This window comes from Panicum virgatum, chromosome 3K (assembly GCF_016808335.1).
Source record: "Panicum virgatum strain AP13 chromosome 3K, P.virgatum_v5, whole genome shotgun sequence".
Lineage (NCBI taxonomy): Eukaryota > Viridiplantae > Streptophyta > Magnoliopsida > Poales > Poaceae > Panicum > Panicum virgatum.
In genome coordinates, this window is record NC_053138.1 from 25,933,074 (window position 1) to 25,954,729 (window position 21,656).

Genomic DNA, 21,656 nt, shown 5'->3' on the forward strand with positions numbered 1-21,656 from the left:
ACCCTTCTTTTCTTTTCTTGCCTGCCTTTGTGTTTACACACGACCCAAGAATGCGAATGTGCATGATGTAAACGGATACAATACGAAAAGATATCGATGATGATATCGTATTTATTTTTATAACTTTTTTTAAGATAAAGTCAAATACGAGTAGTGTTAATTTTTGTTAAATAAAATATAAATTTTTAGTATTCGAATACAAATATTAAATATTCGAAATTATTTTTAGACAAATAATTTTTTTAGATTAAATTGAATTCGAATACGGTCGAAAAATATTCATATCATTTACATATCTAACGAACGATGAGGATTCCTTATTGTGAAAGAAATCATCTCATTTAAAACCGGGCCTGTTTGGATAACAAGACCTGGGCTGAATCTGAGTTTGTTTCTAGGTCGGCCTGTTTGGGGATGCATCTGGAAAGCCTTAGAGAAGCCCATTGCTGCCTAATTAAAATGCTAAATTCGCCGGCTGAAAAAGAAAAAAAAAAAGAAAAAGCTCCGTCGATCTCGTTCCCGAGTCCGTCACCGTCCGGCGTCCGCTCGCGTGCTGGTGCGACCCCCAACGCGGCGACAGCTCCACCGCCGTTCGCTTCCCCGTCGCCGCCGAGCGCATCTCCACCGGTGGCCTCCTCCAGGGGTCTGAAGGTAACCACGCTTCTCTACTTCTCCTCCTCCGTCCCCGCGCCACGGCTGCGGCAACCCTAGATCGCCGCGTGACGCGGGGCCGCCTCGACGCCGGCTTCGCTCAGGTCTCTCCTCCGCGACAACCATGGGTCGACGTCGAACTCATCTGCACATACGCTAGATATTGGTTGCTCCGTGCTTGGTTCGATTCAATTCCACTACTGCTAGTAGAGGAGATCGACCTGGCCATGCGCCTGTTGTCGTCGTAGCCGTAGGACGAACGCGGCACCGTTTTCTGTTGCTACTGGAGCAAGCCTATATCCATGTGGTTTAGTTCTTCAGTAGTTATGATGTCAGCCATGCTAGCCTATCGAGATTGTTTAGTGTCAGTACAGCCTCCGGTTTTCTCCTGGTTTAATTCAGCCTATTTGTTTATTTGTTTACATGATTATGCGTTGTCTAAGCAAGCAGGGACAGTGTAATCACTATAGATGCATTCACCATTGATTGTTGTGAATTGATTTCTCTTCTTCACCATGCTTATGCCATTGCCACATTGTTTCTTAACCCAACCAGCGCTAACAAATATGAGGCCAAGTTGTTGTGAATGGTTAAGAAATCGAAGAAGTTTCTAGGGTAATACTTTTTCTCGAAAGCGCAGGAGAACTACGCTTCATTATATTAAGAAGAAGTTTCTAGGGTAATACTTGTTCTGTTGTTCATAAAAAACTGAAGTCTTAGCTTACTCTCGTCTGGAATTGAGTTGCTATTAGTATGGCACATGTGTTCAAGTCACATATGTTCTAGCTGCTTGAATATTCCTTGCTTTAATTCATTGGAAAGCAATGTTGCACTGGTCCATTTTACATAATGTATTCATATAATGTATGTGTGAGTTATTGTACTAGTTGGAAAGCTAGATAGCATATTCATAATATTTGAAACATCTCTGGATTCATGTGGCGGAAGGTTTAAATTCTTGTTCCTTTTTTGAAATCTTAAATTCGTGTTCTGGTAATTCGATCTGTATGGATTTTGATGTCTGGTTCTTTGTGGTAGGTTATCGTAGCTTGATAGTTAATTGATTTCACTGATAACAGAGGCTGATACGTTTTAGGTTAAAAAGAAAGCCCAGGCTCTGATGCCTATCTATTGGTTTACACCATTTCTGCGTTCATCTAATCTCATAAATATATTTTCTTTTACAGAGATCTTGAGTTGATTCTTCCTCTTGTTTGTGGACAGGAAGCAGCCAATCCACAAAAAGAGCCTCACAAGAAAAGCAATTGCAAGCAGCTGAGAAGCTTGCTGGTCTCTCCATAGCGCATCAGCATGGATCGCCTGCAGAGGATATTCGGCGCCTCTGGGATGGGGCAGCCACCTTCGGACTCGCCGCTGCTCGACTCCTCTGAGCAGGTCTACATTTCCTCCCTTGCACTCCTCAAGATGCTCAAACACGGTCAGTAACCCTACCCCGTCCCTACTGTCCTGGACTGCTTGACCTGTATCGCTCATGCTGATGTGCTACAGGGAGGGCTGGTGTGCCAATGGAGGTGATGGGCCTTATGCTGGGTGAGTTTGTGGATGACTACACGGTCAGGGTGGTGGATGTGTTTGCCATGCCACAGAGTGGTACTGGGGTCAGTGTTGAGGCTGTTGATCATGTCTTCCAGACCAACATGCTTGACATGCTCAAGCAGACAGGGAGGTATGTGCTAACCTAAGGGTGGAACCTGCTTATCATGGTGTTATCTTGTTCAGATTTGATGTCAAGCCAGAGTGTGTTGTATTAGTTGATAATTCTGAATAGCACACACATTATCAGGTCACTTGAAGTGCACCACAGTCCCAATAATATAAGTTTTTCCTGTCAGTTTGGTGTTACTGGGTTGCTCATACTCTCTATGCCATATTAGAAAAGCTGATTAGCAATATTAGGATGTTAGGAACTCTATAGGAGTGTGGTTTGGCACAGGTCTTCTATGCATAATTGGAAAGTAGAAGTCCTGAGTTTCTTAGGCAGTTGGGAATACTTGTTTTCCTTTTTTGTTATACTGTGCATTCCACTAGACTTAATAGCAGTACTTAGTCTGCCAGTCTGAAAACTATTTTCTGATTCAACTCTTTTAAAGAGTTATTATTGATTTCTATGATTTTCTGAAGAACTAAATTTTACTACTTGGTACACCACTAGACTCATAATTTACTGCTCTCATCTGTTCCATTAAAAATAACTGACCCTTTTAGAGGAGAGACCAGATTCTGTGCCCACGTGGGCAGATGCCCACCTAAATATAGACCGTCGGATACATTTCGGCCCATGCAGATTAAACGTAGAAAGCTAATGGAGACTACCGGCGTCAACACGGCTAAAAATATTCTACAGCCAAGCTTTTTTTGAAAAGTTTCTACAGCCAAGCTCATCTCACGGGTTCACGGCAGTGCAGTAGCTTTTGTCGCTTTCTCCTTGGCCACTTCCACCTTACAGCCAAAGGAGGCTCCTCCTGTGCTGCTCCTGGTTACTGGTTACCACCACATCCACCACCATGGACGAACTGCTGCATGCTGTAGCTCACCTCAAGCCTGTGATTTGGGTGTTCTTTTTCGTATGATTTCTCTCCCTTTTTTATTTCTTGATCTGAATATTTTCTATTTGCATGTCAGAGTGGGCTAAAGAACTGCTGCAGGGTTTACTCCAAAAAAAACTTCTGCTTTTTTGTCCGATTGTTAATCATGTTATGGGCAAATGGAAGTGAAATCTTACGCTCTGACACACTAAGCAAGATTGTTGGTGAGCTTGACTCAATTCAAATTAGTTTTTTTTTTCAAAGTGTAGATTCAAATTGACAAAACAGTATGTGTAAATTAGATACAACAAAAGCTGTTTCAAGATAAAATGCTAGTAAGCATTTGGACAGCTTATTTTCGAAGCTATTTTTTTGGACAAATCAATACAAGAGTAGTAACAGTATTGTGTCAGATTGTTGATTGATTTGGATTAGATTTTTCTAAGTCTAGTTTGGAATTTAAAATCAATTTTGATAGAATCTATTTTAAAATAAAATTGCTTTTTACTATGAAGTTTGGACAAGATAAATCAATATAAAAACAACAAGAACATACTCAGCTCATAGAATAGTACCAGGAAGAGAGAGAACGGAACAAAAGCAAAACAACAAAATACCATGAGTGCACTGATGCCAAAAAAACTAACGGAGCCTGACGGCGCTGGATGAGGGCACCTACCCATGCGGGCACTGAGTATTTTCCGTTTAGAGGATAAAAAAGGGAAAATGTTCTCTTATTTTCTGCTAAGCACAAACTTTAATATTTTCCATTAGAGTACATTTTGATAAAGATACAAATCTTCTTGATGTAAGCACAAATTGCTTGCTCCTTCCTATATCCTTTGTTTGGGTAACAGAAGTCTCATCTTTAAACAACATAATGTTAGCCATTATTTCATGATGTTTTTTTATTGGCACTCTTATCTGATGTTTAATGCTATTATTTTTTGCTACTTTGTAGCCAATCAGTTATATTCCTCTCTTGACAGTTGTGTCTCCTTTGCAGACCAGAAATGGTTGTAGGGTGGTACCACTCCCATCCTGGCTTTGGTTGCTGGCTTTCTGGAGTTGACATCAACACCCAACAGGTATGCCGCCTAACTTGTAAAAATGACTTTTAACTTTGCTCAGTAAACAGATGTAGCTGTCATCCCACTACTGCATGGAGATTTATATAAACATTTGTAGTTTTTTTATTTTTATAATGAAATATCGATATGACATTGGAGCTGTTCAAATTAGAGGGAGTATGCGTTTGGCATACACTGATACACATGATTCCTAAATTCCCACTGTCTTGTGTTGTTTCCCCCCCCGCATTTACCATTTTCATTCTCCCTTAATGTTGTCACTCAACCTAGGATTAGTCTAGTTTTGTATTCCCGTCATCAATTTGTTATTAAGTAGCACCACGCACCAAGCGCCATGCCAATACCTGTGTGGTAGTTAACCCTGCTGAGGACTCTAATCATCGCTATTGATGATTTGAATTGTATCTAGATAACTGGAGGTTCAGAGTTACATTTCGTTATAATTTGTCGGGTTGAGGCCATTGTTTCCCCCATTTTTCACTGTATCTGGCTGATCTGGATTAGGTGATGATAGATATCTTAGCATCATGCAAGAGTTTTTCAAAAGCTTTAATTTTCATTAAGTGCCAAATGCTACTAAATATTCATACTAACAGTTAGCTGTGTGATATGTCTAACATTAAAATCGAACATGCAGAGTTTTGAAGCTTTAAACCCCAGGGCAGTTGCTGTTGTGATAGACCCCATCCAGAGTGTCAAAGGGAAGGTGGTCATTGATGCATTTCGTCTCATTAACCCCCAGACCATGATGCTTGGTCAGGAGCCACGACAGACAACATCGAATGTTGGGCACCTAAATAAACCATCTATTCAGGCGAGTGCTCCAGCTTCTGAACTCTTGTGCTGTCAACTTATCTTTAACAATTAGATTGTCCCTGTATGTTCAGGCTCTTATCCATGGGCTGAACAGGCACTACTACTCCATTGCAATCAACTACCGAAAGAATGAGCTCGAGGAGAAAATGTTGCTGAACTTGCACAAAAAGAAATGGACTGATGGCCTGATTTTGAAGAGATTTGATACTCATTCGAAAACTAATGAGCAGACAGTGCAGGTCTGTAACACTTGAGCTTTGATTTCCATTGATAATATCTCTTTAGTCGATGCAGCAAACTTTTGAGATTTCTTTATGATCTGTTATTCACATTATCTGCCTACTCACGTGCAGGAAATGCTGAACCTAGCTGTGAAGTACAACAAGGCCGTGCAAGAGGAGGATGAGTTGCCACCAGAGAAATTGGCTATTGCCAACGTGGGGCGGCAGGATGCGAAGAAGCATTTGGAAGAGCATGTCTCCAATTTGATGTCTTCGAACATAGTTCAGACCCTAGGGACCATGCTCGACACGGTTGTCTTTTAGTTCGGTAGGAGTGGTGTCTCAACGAACGCAGTACTGAAATTATCTTTATGTTTATTTGTCTTCGTGTTTATCAAAGCTGCCATAATGCAGTGAGCCAAATGGCAGTATGCATCGTGTTTGGACAGTTCGGACTTTAATTTGTTATAATCTGCTGGAGCACCATCTTTTCTGTGGGTATGAAAACAAGATTCATTTCTGCTGGGCTATAAATGACACAAAGGGTTATTTGCTGATTACTGTTAGAGTATATTTGGTAGGTTAGACTGTTAATCCTGGTATGTAACGGGGAGGTGCCTTACCTCAAGGGGCTCAATGCAATATAATCTCATGCATTATACACAATCTTACATGGTATTACGAGTTAGGGTTTCGACATAGGCTTTCGCTTCCGCTGCTGCCGCCGCCATCGCGCTGCCCCTGGGGAGATCGATTTCCGCCGAGGGCAGTGCCCTCGTAGGATGCGCGGTGGATCTCTCTGATCCGCCGCACCCATCGTGGTCAAGCAGAGCAGATGGATCTACATGTCGTGGTGATTCGATCTCGTCGGCTGCCTCGTAGTCTTATCCCATACACCGTTGTTGCGTGTTGGAGTCGCCAAGACGGGTCGGGATGTCGCGCTGCCGGTTGCTCACGGCGTCCTCCGTTGAGATCCACAGCCTCGACAGGCTGCGCGTGTCAACCTTGCCCCGATCTGGCCTCCACGCACCTCCATCGCGTCGCTTCACCGCTGTCATTGGCGGGTAGCGCTGCCATGGGGGCGCCGCCCCATCTCGCTACCCCCTGCTGCTCGCCGCCTATCACTCCTGATCCGCTAGAGCACCGACACCACCCCCCTTTCACTGCTGGCGCCCCCTGCTGCTAGGTCCTTCTGACCTGAGCGCGGGCCCCGCATCCTTGCGGGCACCGGCCATGGAGTCTGGGAGGGGCGGCCTCCCTCCTCTCCCCGTTTGATTTTTCCCTCTGCCCTTGACCGGGGGAGGGAGATAAGGGAGGGGGGAGGGAGCAGTGCTAGGGGCACCCGAGATTGTACCCCAAGATTTGTCTGCTGCTACTGATTTTCTTCTTTTCCTGATCAGCGATCGGGTGTGCGTCGCCCTGCCGTTCGTCTTCGCTCCATCGTCAACACTCTCGAGAACAAAGTTGTTGTGCCCTCCAGGCCGCAGTGACACCACTCGTGATCAAACCACCCTTGCCGGTGTCGTTGCCTCTTCAGGTGGTGGCGTCACCCGCGGCCGGTCCTCGTCAAGCTGGTGCCCGATCCAAATCCACGCCTCTTGCCGTTCAAGCTCGGACACCGCCGCCTTTGTCACTGATGGAAGACCCGTGCGCTTTTCAGCTGCCTGGTCTACCATCGCCATTCGTCAATCACCGTCCTACTATTGTCCTCAGCCAGAAGTTGTTTATCTTGTGTACTCGGGCGCCTCAACGACACTTCAGACCCGTGCCCTCCTCCACGGCTTTGACCACGTCCACTTTAACCTCGGCTACTTCGGCACTAAAGGGCTATCATCTGCATGAGCTACTCCAGTCGAAGCATTCGCACTGGCATTCCGACTAGGGGGGTGATATTTAGAGTATATTTAGTAGGTTAGGATATTAATCCCGAATTGCCATATGTATCGGGGAGGTGCCTTACCCATCAACTCTCTATAATCTATATATACTCCCCAAGGGCTCAATGCAATTCTCACGCATTATATACAATCTTACAATTACAACACATGCATAACCGAGTACATAGGTGCTCACATTTACATCAAGGAGCATTTGTGTTCTTACTCCTACTTTACAGTGTAATTGTTATTTTACTCTTATTTTTTAACTTTATGATTTTTCCTTTACTATTCACAAGTTAATGCGATTTTGCCTCTAGTTAATAGTCAATATATGGCAAAATCGCTTTAACATAAACACGCGCGCTATATGCCCTGATACGAGATTTGGGCATTTGTCTAGCAGATCTTGATATTGGAAAAGGTTATTAGAAGCACCCTGTCATTGACAATCATATCACTTACCACCGATATTATTACTGTTTATTTTCTTTTTTAAAAAACTTTTAAAAAGAAAACCAAGCATCCTGATTTGAACATTGTTTTCTTAAAGGGAGTTAGATATTATTAATTCACGCTTTACTGCTCCATTGTTGCACCAAAAACGGTGTAACTTAGATCCGCGATTTCATCTTCATGCTGAGAAAGGTACTTCTCACTTGAGGAGTTATCCCGTAGAAAAGGTGCTTCTTTATGGGTTATGCGTACCTTTCTAACCCTTCAAATTAGCTCATAAAAATGACTGCTTTGATTGTTGCATCCACAATTTACTACTTAAAATTTCTGTTTCTATAAGATGGATTTATATGGATTTCAATTGTACAGTACATCCGTCCTAAATTATTAGTTGTTTTGACTTTTTAGATACATAGATTTTATAATGTATATAGACATGATATATATCTAGATGCGTAATAAAAATTATACACCTAAAAATATTAAAACAGATAATAATTTGGGCAAAGGCAATATTGGATACTGATTTCCTGAATCTAAACAGAACTAACCAACTTTTGAGTTTGAAAATGAATGTTTTCAAAACAACCACCCTAAACCCACGTGCCGAAAACTCCCAAACCCTCGCACCTTTGGTCCTGCTGCCCCTTCCGGCTCGGCTCTCCCTGCGGCGAAGCAACCATGCTCGCCGCCTCTCGATCCCTCCGCCGCCTCTCCTCTTCCTCCTCCGTCCGCTCCCTCCGTCGCGTCCTCCTGCACCCTCCAACATCCCCGCCCGCGGCTCCGCCTCCTCTCCCGCCTCTCCGGACCCTTACCCGCGCCCTCATCCCGCACCTCGCCGCCTCCCACCGGTTCTCCACCGCCGCCTCCTCTTCCTCCGCCCCTTCCCACCTAGGCGAATGCGGCGGCGCGCGGGGAGCCCCGGAGATTCCCGAGGAGGTGGAGGTGGAGGATGAATCGGGGGCGCTGGTGCGGCATGACACGGACGCTTACGCTGCGGTGGAGCTGGCTCTGGACTCGGTGGTGAAGGTGTTCACGGTGTCCAGCAGCCCCAACTACTTTTTGCCGTGGCAGAATAAGGCGCAGCGGGAGAGCATGGGCTCCGGTAAGGCACCGATTGCAGCAATCAGCACGCGTCGTAGTACTGAATTGCTGTGCGTTTGGTTTGTATCTCTGCTACGTATGTAGGTGTCTATGTGTGATAGGCATCCATTGTAAGCTTGCGGAACGTTTGAGCGTCATGTTCTCCTGAAATTGAAATCGACTTAAATTTCACTTTTTTACATTACAAGTTTAGAGCTCATAGTTGAGTAATTTGCTGGTTCCAACTTTGAAAGGAAGAATTTGCACAAATTTGTGCTGCAGCTCTGAGTTGTGTGTCTCAATTCCTGTTGTATAGACTTAGGCACATAGCATATGTTGTAGAGAACACGGAAATTGTTGGATATGTAGGAATACCGACAGTACTACATGGTTCAGAACTAAAGATGATTGAAAGATCAATCTTTGTAGGCCTTATGATAACTAAGATTCTAATGCACTGAAACAGAAGTTGTTCTGTAGTTCATCTCTCCATGTCCCTGTGCAGGATTTGTAATTCCTGGAAGAAGGATCGTGACGAATGCTCATGTCATTGCTGATCATACTTTTGTTCTTGTGAGGAAGCATGGTTCACCTACTAAATATAAGGCAGAGGTCCTGGCAGTTGGTCACGAATGTGACTTGGCTCTGTTGACTGTTGAGAGCGAGGAGTTTTGGGATGGGGTGAATAGTTTGGAGCTTGGAGACATTCCCTTTTTGCAAGAAGCCGTTGCGGTGGTTGGCTACCCTCAAGGTATGAGTCTGAGTATCTGACATTGAGTAGTTGACAGTCTGATATTTATTACAGTGTTTTGTTTCTGAAGTCAAACTTCTTAGTTATATGATTCCATCCATGAATTCAAGTTGCACATGCAGCATACACGTGACCATCTATTTTGCATGGGCATTGCATTGGCATGCAAACTAATAAATAACTGGAACACATGAATATAGGATGTTGTTGGAAAGGGGAACCTCAATCAGTCTTTATGATTTGCCCGACCTTTCAAAATTCATAAAACAAGTTGCTTCTCTATTAACTTGGTAACCAATCACTAAAATTTTGTGATAGGTAGCCCAGGAATTTTTCCGTAGAAAGTTCCTTTCAACTTTTTTGTATAGTCATACACATTCCAGACTATAGGACACATACTCCAGTATATATATGTTCTACGACTACGACTATCTGCTATGTCAATTTATGCGTTTATTGTTGTACCTGATTATTCGTATGACTTAATCCCTAAATTTATCTTGTGTCAAAGATTCCCTACTTCTACTAGCTGTGCAGGCCAGCAAGCTTCAATATTACTGCTAGTGTTAATCGTTTTGCAAGAGATTCTTTCTATAATTTTAAGAAAATAGAACCATGTCGAAATGAGGGACTGAACTTTCAATGGATCAGGTGGAGATAATATTTCTGTCACCAAGGGGGTTGTCTCTAGAGTTGAACCAACACAATATGCCCATGGTGCTACACAGCTTATGGCTATACAAATAGATGCGGCAATCAATCCAGGAAACAGTGGAGGGCCTGCAATTATGGGTGATAAAGTAGCCGGAGTTGCTTTCCAGAATTTGTCAGGGGCAGAAAACATTGGGTGAGTCATTAACTATTTTCCTTTCACACCAACTGAATCTTTGATTTTACCTATCTTTTTTTTCTTAACTCTTTCCTTTTTGTTTGCAGTTATATCATACCAGTGCCTGTGATTAAGCGTTTCATTTCTGGAGTAGAAGAGAGTGGTAAATATTCTGGGTTTTGTACTCTCGGAGTATCTTGCCAGGCTACTGAAAATATTCAATTAAGAGAGTGCTTTGGGATGCAGCCTGACATGACTGGAGTTTTAGTTAGTAGAATAAATCCTCTTTCTGATGCTTACAAGATTTTGAAGAAAGATGATATCCTTCTTGAGTTTGATGGTGTACCTATAGCAAATGATGGGACAGGTGAGCCTAAGTTTCCACGTATGCAATACTTCAGTATGCATTAACAACCACTTTATGTTGCATATCTGTTTTCTTTTTGTTTACCTTTTTATTTGTTATATATATGTTTTCTGTGAGTCAACTGCTGCACACAATAGCCTGGACGAATATACATTTCACACCCTTTGGTGCATGTTTTTGCATACTGCTTTAGCAGCTTTTCATGCAAATCAGTGAATCTATCCAATGAACTATTTTGAGGTATGTGGCATCACAGTGTCAACCACTTTAATTGTTCGGTATTTTATGTCTGCAGTTCCATTCCGGAATAGAGAGAGGATCACCTTTGATCATCTGGTGTCCATGAAGAAGCCTGGGGAAAATGCTGTTCTCAAAGTATTAAGAGATGGCAAAGAGCAAGAATTGAGCATCATACTTAGACCTGTGAGTCCTTGCCACATATTATTAACATTTGATTTTGATCTCTATCTTTGATTATACGGGTGCAATTTTATGGTTGCTGGCTGGTTACCAAATATAGTAGTATTATTCTATAGCTATTTGTGTTTACCTTCACACTAATTTTGCCAGTGCTAGACATAGCAATAGATTCATCCTTGAGAAATCTAGATCGGCACAATATCCCATATAGGCAATATCCCTGCCTAACACCTATTGCCTGTTCCAAAACCCACCACATAAGTTTGTATCCCACTGAATTCATTGTATTAGCCAAGGGCCTGGTTTGACCCTTGCAGAGCTATTTAAGTATTTTGAAAGGATGATGTGGGCAGAGACCAACTCATCTTTGATGTAGGTCGTTAACAGTCCATGAAATCGAACCAAATGTTATTCTGTACATCTCTCCCAGGACCCAGGCCTTCTCTTTGCACACATCATTTCTATCTTCACTATTTCTATGTTATGCTAGTGCCTATAGCTTTCCACATGTTGATCTTTGAAGGTATAACTGATTTTTTACCTATTTGTGTTTTTTATTATGCAGTTGCATCCTTTAGTTCCAGTCCATCAATTCGATAAACTACCAAGCTACTATATATTTGCTGGTTTTGTATTTATCCCTCTTACCCAGCCTTATCTCCATGAATTTGGAGAAGACTGGTATAATGCCTCACCACGCCGATTATGTGAACGGGCACTAAGAGAACTTCCCAAGAAGGCTGGTGAACAACTAGTTATCTTATCTCAGGTATTGTTCCATTAATTCACTAACTCTCAGTGTTTCTGTTTTACATTCCAATATTCCATTCGATGGCATCACAGGGTTCCCATTATCTTTGTACTGAATAATTGAGTTTCAGGTTCTCATGGATGATATCAATGTCGGTTACGAAAGGCTTGCTGAACTGCAGGTCTGTTGCTATAACTAATTGACTACCCTAGTACCCATTTACCCACTACTCAAGAAGAGACATAAATTCTCCAGCATATATCCTACTAATCAAGCTGCCTAATCAGGTAAAGAAGGTTAATGGTGTGGAGGTTGAAAACCTGAAGCACTTGTGCAGCCTTGTGGAAGGCTGCACTGAAGAAAACATGAGATTTGATTTGGATGATGAAAGAGTCATCATCCTGAAGTACCAGAATGCTAGGCTCGCCACATCCCGAGTCCTCAAGCGGCACAGGATACCGTCAGCTATGTCCAGCGACCTTGTCGAAGAGCAAGTGACTAATGCTGAGGTTGAGGCATCATGCACCAGCTAATGCTTGGATCTTTTGTAGACCTACTATTTGGGGAGTTCCCTGCTGAAGCACGGTTCCGAGCTCACTTCATTTTTGGCAAGGCAGGTGCACCTGCCCGGACCTTCCTGGAGTTGCACCATGGCTTCATTTGCTCCTTGCTTGGACGCTTCAGTTTTGACGAAAGGAGGGTCGTTAGAGAATAAGATTATGAGCCCTCGAGATTTTCAGCCTGATATGTAACAGTAATTAACAGTTCTTTTCCGAAACATTCATTTTTGTCGCCATATGGGGCGTTGGTGTAACACCCCCAATGTTGAGTTCAGATCATGTATCGTGTGTATCATCAGGAAGCACAGTATAGAAAAAGAAAATGAGTTGCAGTTAAGTGTTTCTTTGCAGACATGTTTCTATGAAATTCGCAACTCGCAAGTTAATTTTATTCTAGTAAAGGAAAAAAAAGAGAGAGGAGGAAGGGAACCTTGTTGGCAAGATGGGTCTTTGCCCATCATCAGAACCCCCCCCCCCCCCCCCCCCCCCCCCCCCGGAGACCTCGGGTTGGCCCAACATGTAATGGGCCTCAAGGTGATTCATTCCGGAATTCACCGGAAAACCTATATATCTTCCACAAAATTTTTTTTATACACCTTCTAATGTTTGAGATTCGTGCAATTCTAATTGGATGGTTAGGATTTGCTGTGAGCCTACACTGCTAAGCACCACAACGGCAGAACCCCACGTGGGGAGCAGCGGACAGCAACGTTAAGGCATGGGGTTTGGACACGTGTTACATCACAAGTGGGTGAGGGCGGGCTGAAAGCTAAAGGAATTCAAAACTTAAAATGAAAATTTCTCTTAAACTATATATCCGATTTAAAATCCGCTTGCACATTTATGTTGATTAGAATTAATGCAAGAAAATGAGATTCAATATGTTATTTTCAAATTTGTTATCTTAACATTTCAACATTTTAGTATACTAGTTGAACATTTTTAATATACCATTTCAACATTTGTAACTATTTCAACATATTTTTAGAAAATGTTGACTTTTTCCCCAAGTTGTTGAATGCGGTTTTTTAAATTGTCGAACCAGTTTGATGAAAATGTTGAATACCACATTATAAAGATTCGTGTAAAAAACAAAGTGAAATATAAAAGAATACAACCCCTATGTCGGTACCCTGCAACTGGGGTACCCACTTCTACTGTGCCAAGACTCGCATAGTTATCCGTAACTACGCCCTAAGGAGCTGAGCATCCGGACCCCTGGAGTCCGACTCCATCTCACCGGACCAACGGTCCCGGACCCGTTTCCCGCTCGGGGACGGGTTCGGTGTCACCACGTGTCCCAGAGGAGGAAATGCTCAGCACCTGTGGCCGCGGACTCCCGCAGATGGGTCCGGGACCTCCACGTGCCATCCGGACTCCCGCAGATGGGTCCGGGACCTCCATGTGCCTATCCGGACCCCCGTGAGCTCTCGGCTCAGCTAGCTGCTCGGGAGGGGTCCGGAGCCGCCACGTGTCACACAGACGCGGGCGCGGGCGCAAGCCTTCCGCTGGAAGCTCCCTCACCTACCCGCATTAAGTGCGAGTGGTTGAGGCGGGCTCTGCTGCCTCTGGGCATGGGGCAGCTTTTGTCAGTCCACACTGTGGATCGCCAGTTACCGAGACGGCTCGTCAGTTACCAAGGCAAGCATTAAAGACTCAGCGCCGCGCGCATGGGCGATGAGTCATGATGACCAGCTACTGACTGGAGCAACAGTGCACGCTGCTACAGTGACTGAGTCAGTAGTTTGGCGCTTCAGCATGACCTCGACGCGCGGCTGCAGAGGCTAGACTCTACTCTGACAGGACAGCTGTTGTCGGTCGAAACCAACCGGCGAGCAGCGACAGACAACACGAAGAGCCGGGAGGTCGCCGGGGCACTGGCAGGCACTGCTCCCTCGTCGACGGCCCGCAATTCCAGCAATGCGCCGCTGCTTGTGAAGACGCAGGGCGTGCCACCTGACCTATACCCGATCAGGAAGGTGCGGACGTGCTTGCGATGATTGACCTGCACACACAAACACGTGAAAACGTAAGTCCGAGCCGTGGTCGGCTCCCCGGGACGACTCTTGCATCGGCTTTAAAGAGCCGATCGAGTCCTGGTGTCAGATGGGATCTGTTTGCATCCGGATATTGATGATTAAAGCAAATAACTAAAAGACTGCTTCAATTAAATCTAGTTGATCTAATCCACAACGGTAAAGGGTTCACTGCTAGATCAGAACATCCTACACGTGACTAGGCCTAATAAACGCAGCAGATAACTAAACCATAACCAAAACAGAGGTCTAAGAACTAGCAAGAGCCGATTCCCGAATCAATTCCTTGTTAAGACTAAAGCAAAGCATCTAATACGCTACCGGATCGTCCAACCCGTTTGCAAGGCCTAACCTAGCAGATATTACGCCAACTCTTAAGAACAAGAGCAAACCATAACAAATTAGATCTACTAAACTTAAAAGAAGCAGGGTGTTGTCTCTGTGTAACTAATTCTATGCGACAAGAACTAGCATAAGATTGAAACGTGACTGCACAAAGACAACATGATATTCGTAGATGATAAGCAACGAAGCACAATAGATCTACTAAAAGTCATGCTACGAACATCAAGATAACTAGCATTACTCGCCATAAAAAACGCTTCAGTACGAGTAATACCAAGGTAAAAGTAAGAACAATGCTGCCCTGATCGCGAAGAGCGATCAGGGCAGCATGACGCTTACTTGGATGAAACCCTAGGATTAGGGGTGGCGATGCGCCGAGAGTTGTTGTTTGCGAGACGTGATGCTCTCCTCTACAAATGTCATAGGGTACATATTTATAGTCCAGAGACTTCTTGTCGTGCAAGGCAACCTCTAAACTCTTTACTAAACGAAAACTAGAGATAGATTACAACTCAATAAAGACTCAAAGATTAGATAACATGATCTGGACTCTTCCCTCCACCGGTCCAGATCTTCATAAAGCTTCCAAATATTAGCCGAAACATGCCGTATAATTGTGGCAGATTCTGGTCGTCCTATTGTTTCGGCAGTTCCCGTCAACTCCGAGCGAATCTGGACGTGATTCCAGTTGTATTGGAAAGCTTATCTCCTTAGCTTTCCATGCATATCTAGAACATCCAAAACGGAGTCCATATGTGGCCTGGGCGTCCATTTTTGTGCGGCCTCTTCCTGCAGTCCGAACCAGCCTCGCGAATAGACTGGGCTTCAACATGGATTAGGCCCGTAACTCCATCTTGGCTTGAGCCTTGAGTGCACAGTTATCATCATATTTGGCCAAACTTATGATATAAACCTGGCTAAGTGGACTCCTTTACCGTGGGATTCTTCTGACATTTGGCCTACCAATCATGGTCAAATTCTGGCGATAACACATGCCCCCCCAAGTTTGGCCAAATATGACAGAATCTTCTAAGCGCCAGCCATAAACCAAATAAAAACATCATCTCCTCAAATTGTCTTCTCATGCCACTGATGGTCTTGCCCCCCCCCCCCCGAGCCGATAGATCGGCTATTAGCCAACTGACTTTATGACCGATTGCTTGAACCGACCTCACGCCTTCCTCGATCAATCTCAATGTTGTTGCAGACCGGTCCTAGTTTTCATATTCCAAGGATGACACTGACTTATGTGATCATCCTCGTGCTTCATCAGCTCAGCATCAACACATACGGCCTCTCCTGCAAAATAATCACTTGCCGAACCGACGCTACAAAGATCATTGTGAATCGGCTAAAAATTGATGAATCATATTCGGTTAGCCAAACAGTCCACATAAACCAAACCATCATCATTGATAAAAATTTCTTCCCCCCACAAAAATATGCTATGTCATGCAAAGAGTGAGTGTGAGCTTCCAGGTATGTCTCAAAGCATTTACAAGTGCTAGCATGTATATACAGTGAGGGTATAGCATAAAGACACCGCATAGAAAAGCTCAAAAGAATATATCTATATTAGAACATGAGCAAGTAATTTTTAGGATTTTTAAAATAAAAAGCATCACCACTTAGCCCAACCAACTAGTACATTAAAGCATGACAAGCAAAAACCAGCAAGTACCTACACCAGTGAGCTCTTTCCGATACAAGGATCTTTTAACAAGCTTAATTACTCATGCCCTCAGGTCTTGCAGGTTAAAACATATTGCATTTGAAACTCAAATAAGCCTTTTGTTCTGTGCCAGGGGTTATTTGCTTATCAGGCCACTTCTTACCAACCAATGCTAAGCCTAGGTCCGTTGAACCATCAGAAGCTTAAAGCAAGGTTTTGGTCATTCACAGCCTAGTCCAAGTTCATGCTAAAGTGCAATAGCAAGCGGTCTCGAACTAGATCAGTGAGACAAAACAAACCCACCTGGATCTTTTCATTATAGCACAGCATGGACATCATTCAGATTTTAATGTAATTTAGCACAAGATTATCATATAAGCATTGAGACTCGAGCTGCATGAATGATTCCAAGAAAAGGATACAGCTACCAGGCATGTACAAGATAGTAAAAGCAAAGTCAGCCTACACATACTAGTAGCCAAGTAAAGCGGTGACCATATTTCAGATTTTCAAAAGAATAAAAGCCATGCTCAGTATCAGATATTCAACATATTCAAATGAGCCTAACCACACATGGTCACCAGCATCCACACCTCAAATTATATTCACGAAACACAAGTAGAAGCTACTAAGCATACAAGGAAGCTAGTGCAAGTGATAAACGCATATACTGTACAATGATGCAATGGTGGGTTTGAATATTACCAATCAAATTGGCTGTTGACGAGCCGATGGTTAAAATCCCGCCTGGTCCATACTTGCCATAATGCATTCTCATCACAACTATCGGCTGTTAGAAAGCCGAACATCTATAGCCTAAAGTCCAATCAGCACATCGCAATCGTAGAGAGCTCTTCAAATGCTTTGTCGACGTGGATGAAGTAACCGATGTTGATCGCATCGAAGGAGCACAGAAGCTGAATCAGCCGGCTGATGTCACGAATGCCCTGACCCTCTATCCGTGGGGGTCGGGCGAGACAGACCCGTTCGTAGGCGACGAATGCCCTAACCCCGTAGGAGCCACATTCGCCGATGTCGATGGTGTCGCAGGAACAGGAATAGCCGATGACGATGACGATGCAGAAGTACTGTTGGCCGGACCAATCGGCTAATGTATCAGACACTCCCACGCCCACATGGGAGCAGAAGTAGCCGATGTCGATGGCTGGAACTGCGAAGGAGAGGAAGTAGCCGATGGCGAAGAAGCTATAGGAGCACCGGCGGTAGTTCTTCATCCGGACGAAAATTTTTGTATGGGTCTCCATATTTCATCACCAAATCTCCGCTTGTGTGCCAGAATGTGTTTATTCTATGAGTGCAGTGGATAAGACCAGCCTCAGTCCGTTTTTTGTCCCCTCGATCCGATCACAGTCTTCCAGTGAAATCCCTGAGATCGGCTCTTGTCCTTCTGCGTCCCAGGCGTTCATATCTGCGAGCGAGACCTCGCTGGAATCGTCTGTAGGGACCACTTCTACTTCATCGCCATCCCATTGGACCAGATACTGATGCATTGTGGAAGGGATACAACAGTTGGCGTGAATCCAATCCTTCCCAAGCAGTACCGTGTATGTACTCTTGCTGTTGACGATGAAGAACGAAGTCGGGATCGTCTTGTGACCCACTGTCAGCTCCACATTAAGAACCCCCATTGCCTCTGATGGTTGTCCGTTGAAGTCATTGAGCATCACATTGGTCTTGATTAGGTCGGTAGAAGAACGCCCCAACCGGCGCAGCACTGAATATGGCATCAGGTTGACTGCAGCACCGGTGTCAACCAGCATCCTGTTAACGGGTTTACCGTTGATGAAGCCCTTGAGATACAATCCCTTCAGGTGCTTGTAGCTCTTCTCCTTGGGCTTCTCGAAGATGATCAGCCGTGGGCCCAGATCCAACTGTGCGATGGCCGATTCTTCCGGTTGGGGTGCTCGAAACTCCGATGGGAGCACGGACACCATGTTCACATCAGCCGATGGCTTCTCATCGGCTTTTGTCTGCTTAGGGTGCCACTCTTTTCTTGGAGGGCGCCTCTCCTCCCTTCGCGGTCGCTTGACCTATTCCGCGAGGTCCGGACGCGCCTTCCTCAGGACGTCGAGGTATTTTGCTTCTGCCTCTTCCAGATTACGCAAGTGCTGCACCCTGCGCTTCTGTGACCGATTAAGCCCGTCAGGACACCACCGTGGGCGATGGTACCTGTCTTCTTCTTCTTCTTGCTCGGAATCACCCCTAGTTGGCCTCTTCATACGGTCATCATGACGTGTTCTGGGCCCTAAGCGCCGGAACACCGATGTATCGTCCTGCTGGCGTCCTTGAGGCCTGCACTCCAAGCAATCATCTATAGTAGGCAATCGGCTCATGCCGGAATTCCAACAGTACCTGAAGAACGGGCAATGCCAGTGGTCGCGTATAGCCTGGCGTCTCCCCAATGTCCTTCCTGAGCGGTGCTCATACTCGTCTTCTTCCGATTCATATCGGCGTCACAACTTGTACTGGTACTGATACTTTTCCAGAAGCCGATTAGAAGCTGGAAGCTGATTGCGGATGTGACACACCTGCTCTTCGGTCACATGCTGTTGTTCCAGTTCGCGACTACCCTGCGGCCATTTGCCAGAAGCGGCCTCTCTCCTCTACTTGTCATGGCGGCGCACGGGCCCCACCATGTTGATTTGGAATGCCAAATCCTGGCCCTTGGCTCCGAGATCTGACAGCTCCACCATGTTAGCTTACGGGAAAGGCTTTGTGTCAACTTTCATCGTGTGTTGAGCCAAGATTAATCGGCCTTACTCGATAGCCGATTGGATCTGACGACGCAGCTCCTTACATTCACCCGTGGAATGAGTGAACGAGTGGTGCCATTTGCAGTACAGTCTTCCCTGCAGCTCTTGTGCCGTCGGCAACTTGTGATTCTCTGGGAGCTTCGGCTGTTTTTCTTTGAGGAGCAGATCAAATATCTGCTCCGCCTTGGTCACGTCGAAGTCGAAGCCCTTCAGAAGCCCCTGCTATTTGACCCACCTGCACGGGACAGTGTTTGCACCCCGAGTCCACTCTGCCACGGCTACTTCTTGCTCCTCGCCAGAGTCATCAGATTCATCCATCTGGGCCATGTTTACATGGCGCTTGAACTTGTCCTGGTACAGCTCAGGATGGTAATGTTCATATGCCGTAAGCTTCTGCACCAGGTGCGCCAGAGATGTGAACTCCAGCTGGAAAGCCGCATCCTTGATCGGCTTAGCGAGTCCCAGGACAGCCAGGTCGACTGCCTCTTTCTCCGTGATGCGCGACGAGTAGCATCGATTCTTGACCTCCCTGAAGCGCTGTATGTACTCTGACACAGTCTCTCCTCGCTTCTGCCTGACTTGGGCGAGGTCGGCAATTCCAGCTTCAGCAGCCTCCGAGTGGTACTGGGTATGGAACTGATCTTCAAGCTGCCTCCAAGTCCGAATCGAATCCGGAGCCAGTGATGCATACCATCTAAAAGCTGGGCCTGTAAGGGATTGGCCGAAGAACTGGACCCTCAACGGATCCGACACTGAGATCATCCCAAGCTGCGTTAAGTATCGGCTCACATGCTCGATGGAGCTGGCTCCTTCTGACCCGTTGAACTTGGTGAACTCAGAAAGCCGATACTTGGGTGGCAGTGGGATCAAGTCATAGTCACTTGGATACGGCTTGGAATAGCCGATCGCTTTTCTCTTGGGCAGGATGCCGCACTGGTCTCTCAGTATTGCACTGACCTGCTCCACACTGAGAACTCCTGGGGCCGATGGCTCAGCACTCGGCCCAGTAGCATACTTTGCCAGCCACGCTTGTTTCTCCGCGTCTGCTCCAGAAGCTCCTGGGTTTACCATCTGCACCGAGCGTGCTGGATTGACGCTGTCAGGGATGTAGGCGCACGTGTAGCCGTGCGGGATTTCCTTGGGTGGCTCAGTGAGGAACTGGCCTTCTCCAGGATCACCGCTGATCTTGTGGACGACGTAGATCGGCGAGTTCTGTGGTCTTTTAGCCGCAAATGAGAATGGCAATTGCGGCCTAGAATGCAGTGCAGCTTCCTCTGTGTGACTCCCCAGGGTTGGGCCCGATGGAGAGTACTGGTTCTTGATTATCTCCTGGATGACGCGGTGCGCCATGCGCTCGAGTTCGTTCATCAGGCTCTGAGAGTGCCGACGAAGCGCATGGGCCACCATGTAGTTCATCTCCTGACGCAGGGCTCTGGTGCGCTCTTCTGATGGCACAGACAGATCTACGTTGTCAAGAGCGCCTTCTGGTGAGAACCCCTTCCACCTAATGCCATGGTTGCGGGTCCTCTCAAAAGAGCCGATGAGATCGGCTTCCAGCAGAGCTTTGATCTCATCATACTTCTTCTTGTGTTCAGGAGAGAGCTCTTCGTACGTGATGGGCTTGGGAGCGGGTTCTTGATCTTGAGCTCCAGACATTGTTGCCGTGGACGTTGTTGCCGAAGAGAGTCCCACCGGGCGTGCCAGAATGTGTTGTCGGTCGAAACCCACCGACGAGCAGCGACAGGCAACACGAAGAGCCGGGAGGTCGCCGGGGCGCTGGCAGGCACTCCTCCCTCGTCGACGGCCCGCAATTCCAGCAACGCGCCGCGGCTTGTGAAGACGCAGGGCGTGCCACCTGACCTATACCCGATCAGGAAGGTGCGGACGTGCTTGCGATGATTGACCTGCACACACAAACACGTGGAAACGTAAGTCCGAGCCGTGGTCGGCTCCCCGGGACGACTCTTGCATCGGCTTTAAAGAGCCGATCGAGTCTCGGTGTCAGATGAGATCTGTTCGCATCCGGATATTGATGATTAAAGCAAATAACTAAAAGACTGCTTCAATTAAATCTAGTTGATCTAATCTACAACGGTAAAGGCTTCACTGCTAGATCGGAACATCCTACACGTGACTAGGCCTAATAAACGCAGCAGATAACTAAACCATAACCAAAACAGAGGCCTAAGAACTAGCAAGAGCCGATTCCTGGATCAATTCCCTGTTAAGACTAAAGCAAAGCATCTAATACGCTACCGGATCGTCCAACCCGTTTGCAAGGCCTAACTTAGCAGATATTACGCCAACTCTTAAGAACAAGAGCAAACCATAACAGATTAGATCTACTAAACTTAAAAGAAGCAGGGTGTTGTCTCTGTGTAACTAATTCTATGCGACAAGAACTAGCATA

General features: G+C 45.6%; 2 protein-coding genes across 3 annotated transcripts; both read left to right on the forward strand.

Moving 5' to 3' along the window:
- The first annotated feature begins 470 nt into the window (after positions 1-470).
- On the forward strand, positions 471-5,859 carry LOC120698670 (26S proteasome non-ATPase regulatory subunit 14 homolog). Of its 2 annotated transcripts, none has more exons than XM_039982384.1 (7): positions 471-651; positions 1,876-2,089; positions 2,161-2,338; positions 4,204-4,285; positions 4,926-5,102; positions 5,176-5,343; positions 5,458-5,859. In XM_039982384.1, exons 2-7 carry the CDS (start codon positions 1,963-1,965, stop codon positions 5,647-5,649), a joined length of 924 nt encoding a protein of 307 aa, XP_039838318.1. In that variant the 5' UTR covers positions 471-651; positions 1,876-1,962; the 3' UTR covers positions 5,650-5,859. The 2 variants fall into 2 exon arrangements, with proteins under 2 accessions (XP_039838318.1, XP_039838319.1); XM_039982385.1 differs by having other exon boundaries at positions 488-651; positions 1,839-2,089.
- Positions 5,860-8,269: 2,410 nt separating this feature from the next.
- LOC120698672 (protease Do-like 10, mitochondrial) lies at positions 8,270-12,769 on the forward strand. The gene is made up of 8 exons (XM_039982386.1): positions 8,270-8,763; positions 9,247-9,492; positions 10,144-10,339; positions 10,429-10,688; positions 10,984-11,111; positions 11,674-11,877; positions 11,990-12,040; positions 12,147-12,769. The coding sequence occupies exons 1-8, from the start codon at positions 8,340-8,342 to the stop codon at positions 12,390-12,392; spliced, it is 1,755 nt and encodes a 584-aa protein (XP_039838320.1). The 5' UTR covers positions 8,270-8,339; the 3' UTR covers positions 12,393-12,769.
- Positions 12,770-21,656: the final 8,887 nt, after the last annotated feature.

Excerpts from the sequence above, each read along its gene's own strand:
- LOC120698670 (XM_039982384.1), top strand. The coding sequence starts at position 1,963 with ATGGATCGCCTGCAGAGGATATTCGGCGCCTCTGGGATGGGGCAGCCA. Across the intron at positions 5,103-5,175 it reads TAAATAAACCATCTATTCAG|GCTCTTATCCATGGGCTGAA; the intron begins GCGAGTGCTCCA and ends CTGTATGTTCAG. Across the intron at positions 5,344-5,457 it reads CTAATGAGCAGACAGTGCAG|GAAATGCTGAACCTAGCTGT; the intron begins GTCTGTAACACT and ends ACTCACGTGCAG.
- LOC120698672 (XM_039982386.1), top strand. The coding sequence starts at position 8,340 with ATGCTCGCCGCCTCTCGATCCCTCCGCCGCCTCTCCTCTTCCTCCTCC. Across the intron at positions 9,493-10,143 it reads GGTGGTTGGCTACCCTCAAG|GTGGAGATAATATTTCTGTC; the intron begins GTATGAGTCTGA and ends TCAATGGATCAG. Across the intron at positions 10,689-10,983 it reads TATAGCAAATGATGGGACAG|TTCCATTCCGGAATAGAGAG; the intron begins GTGAGCCTAAGT and ends TTATGTCTGCAG.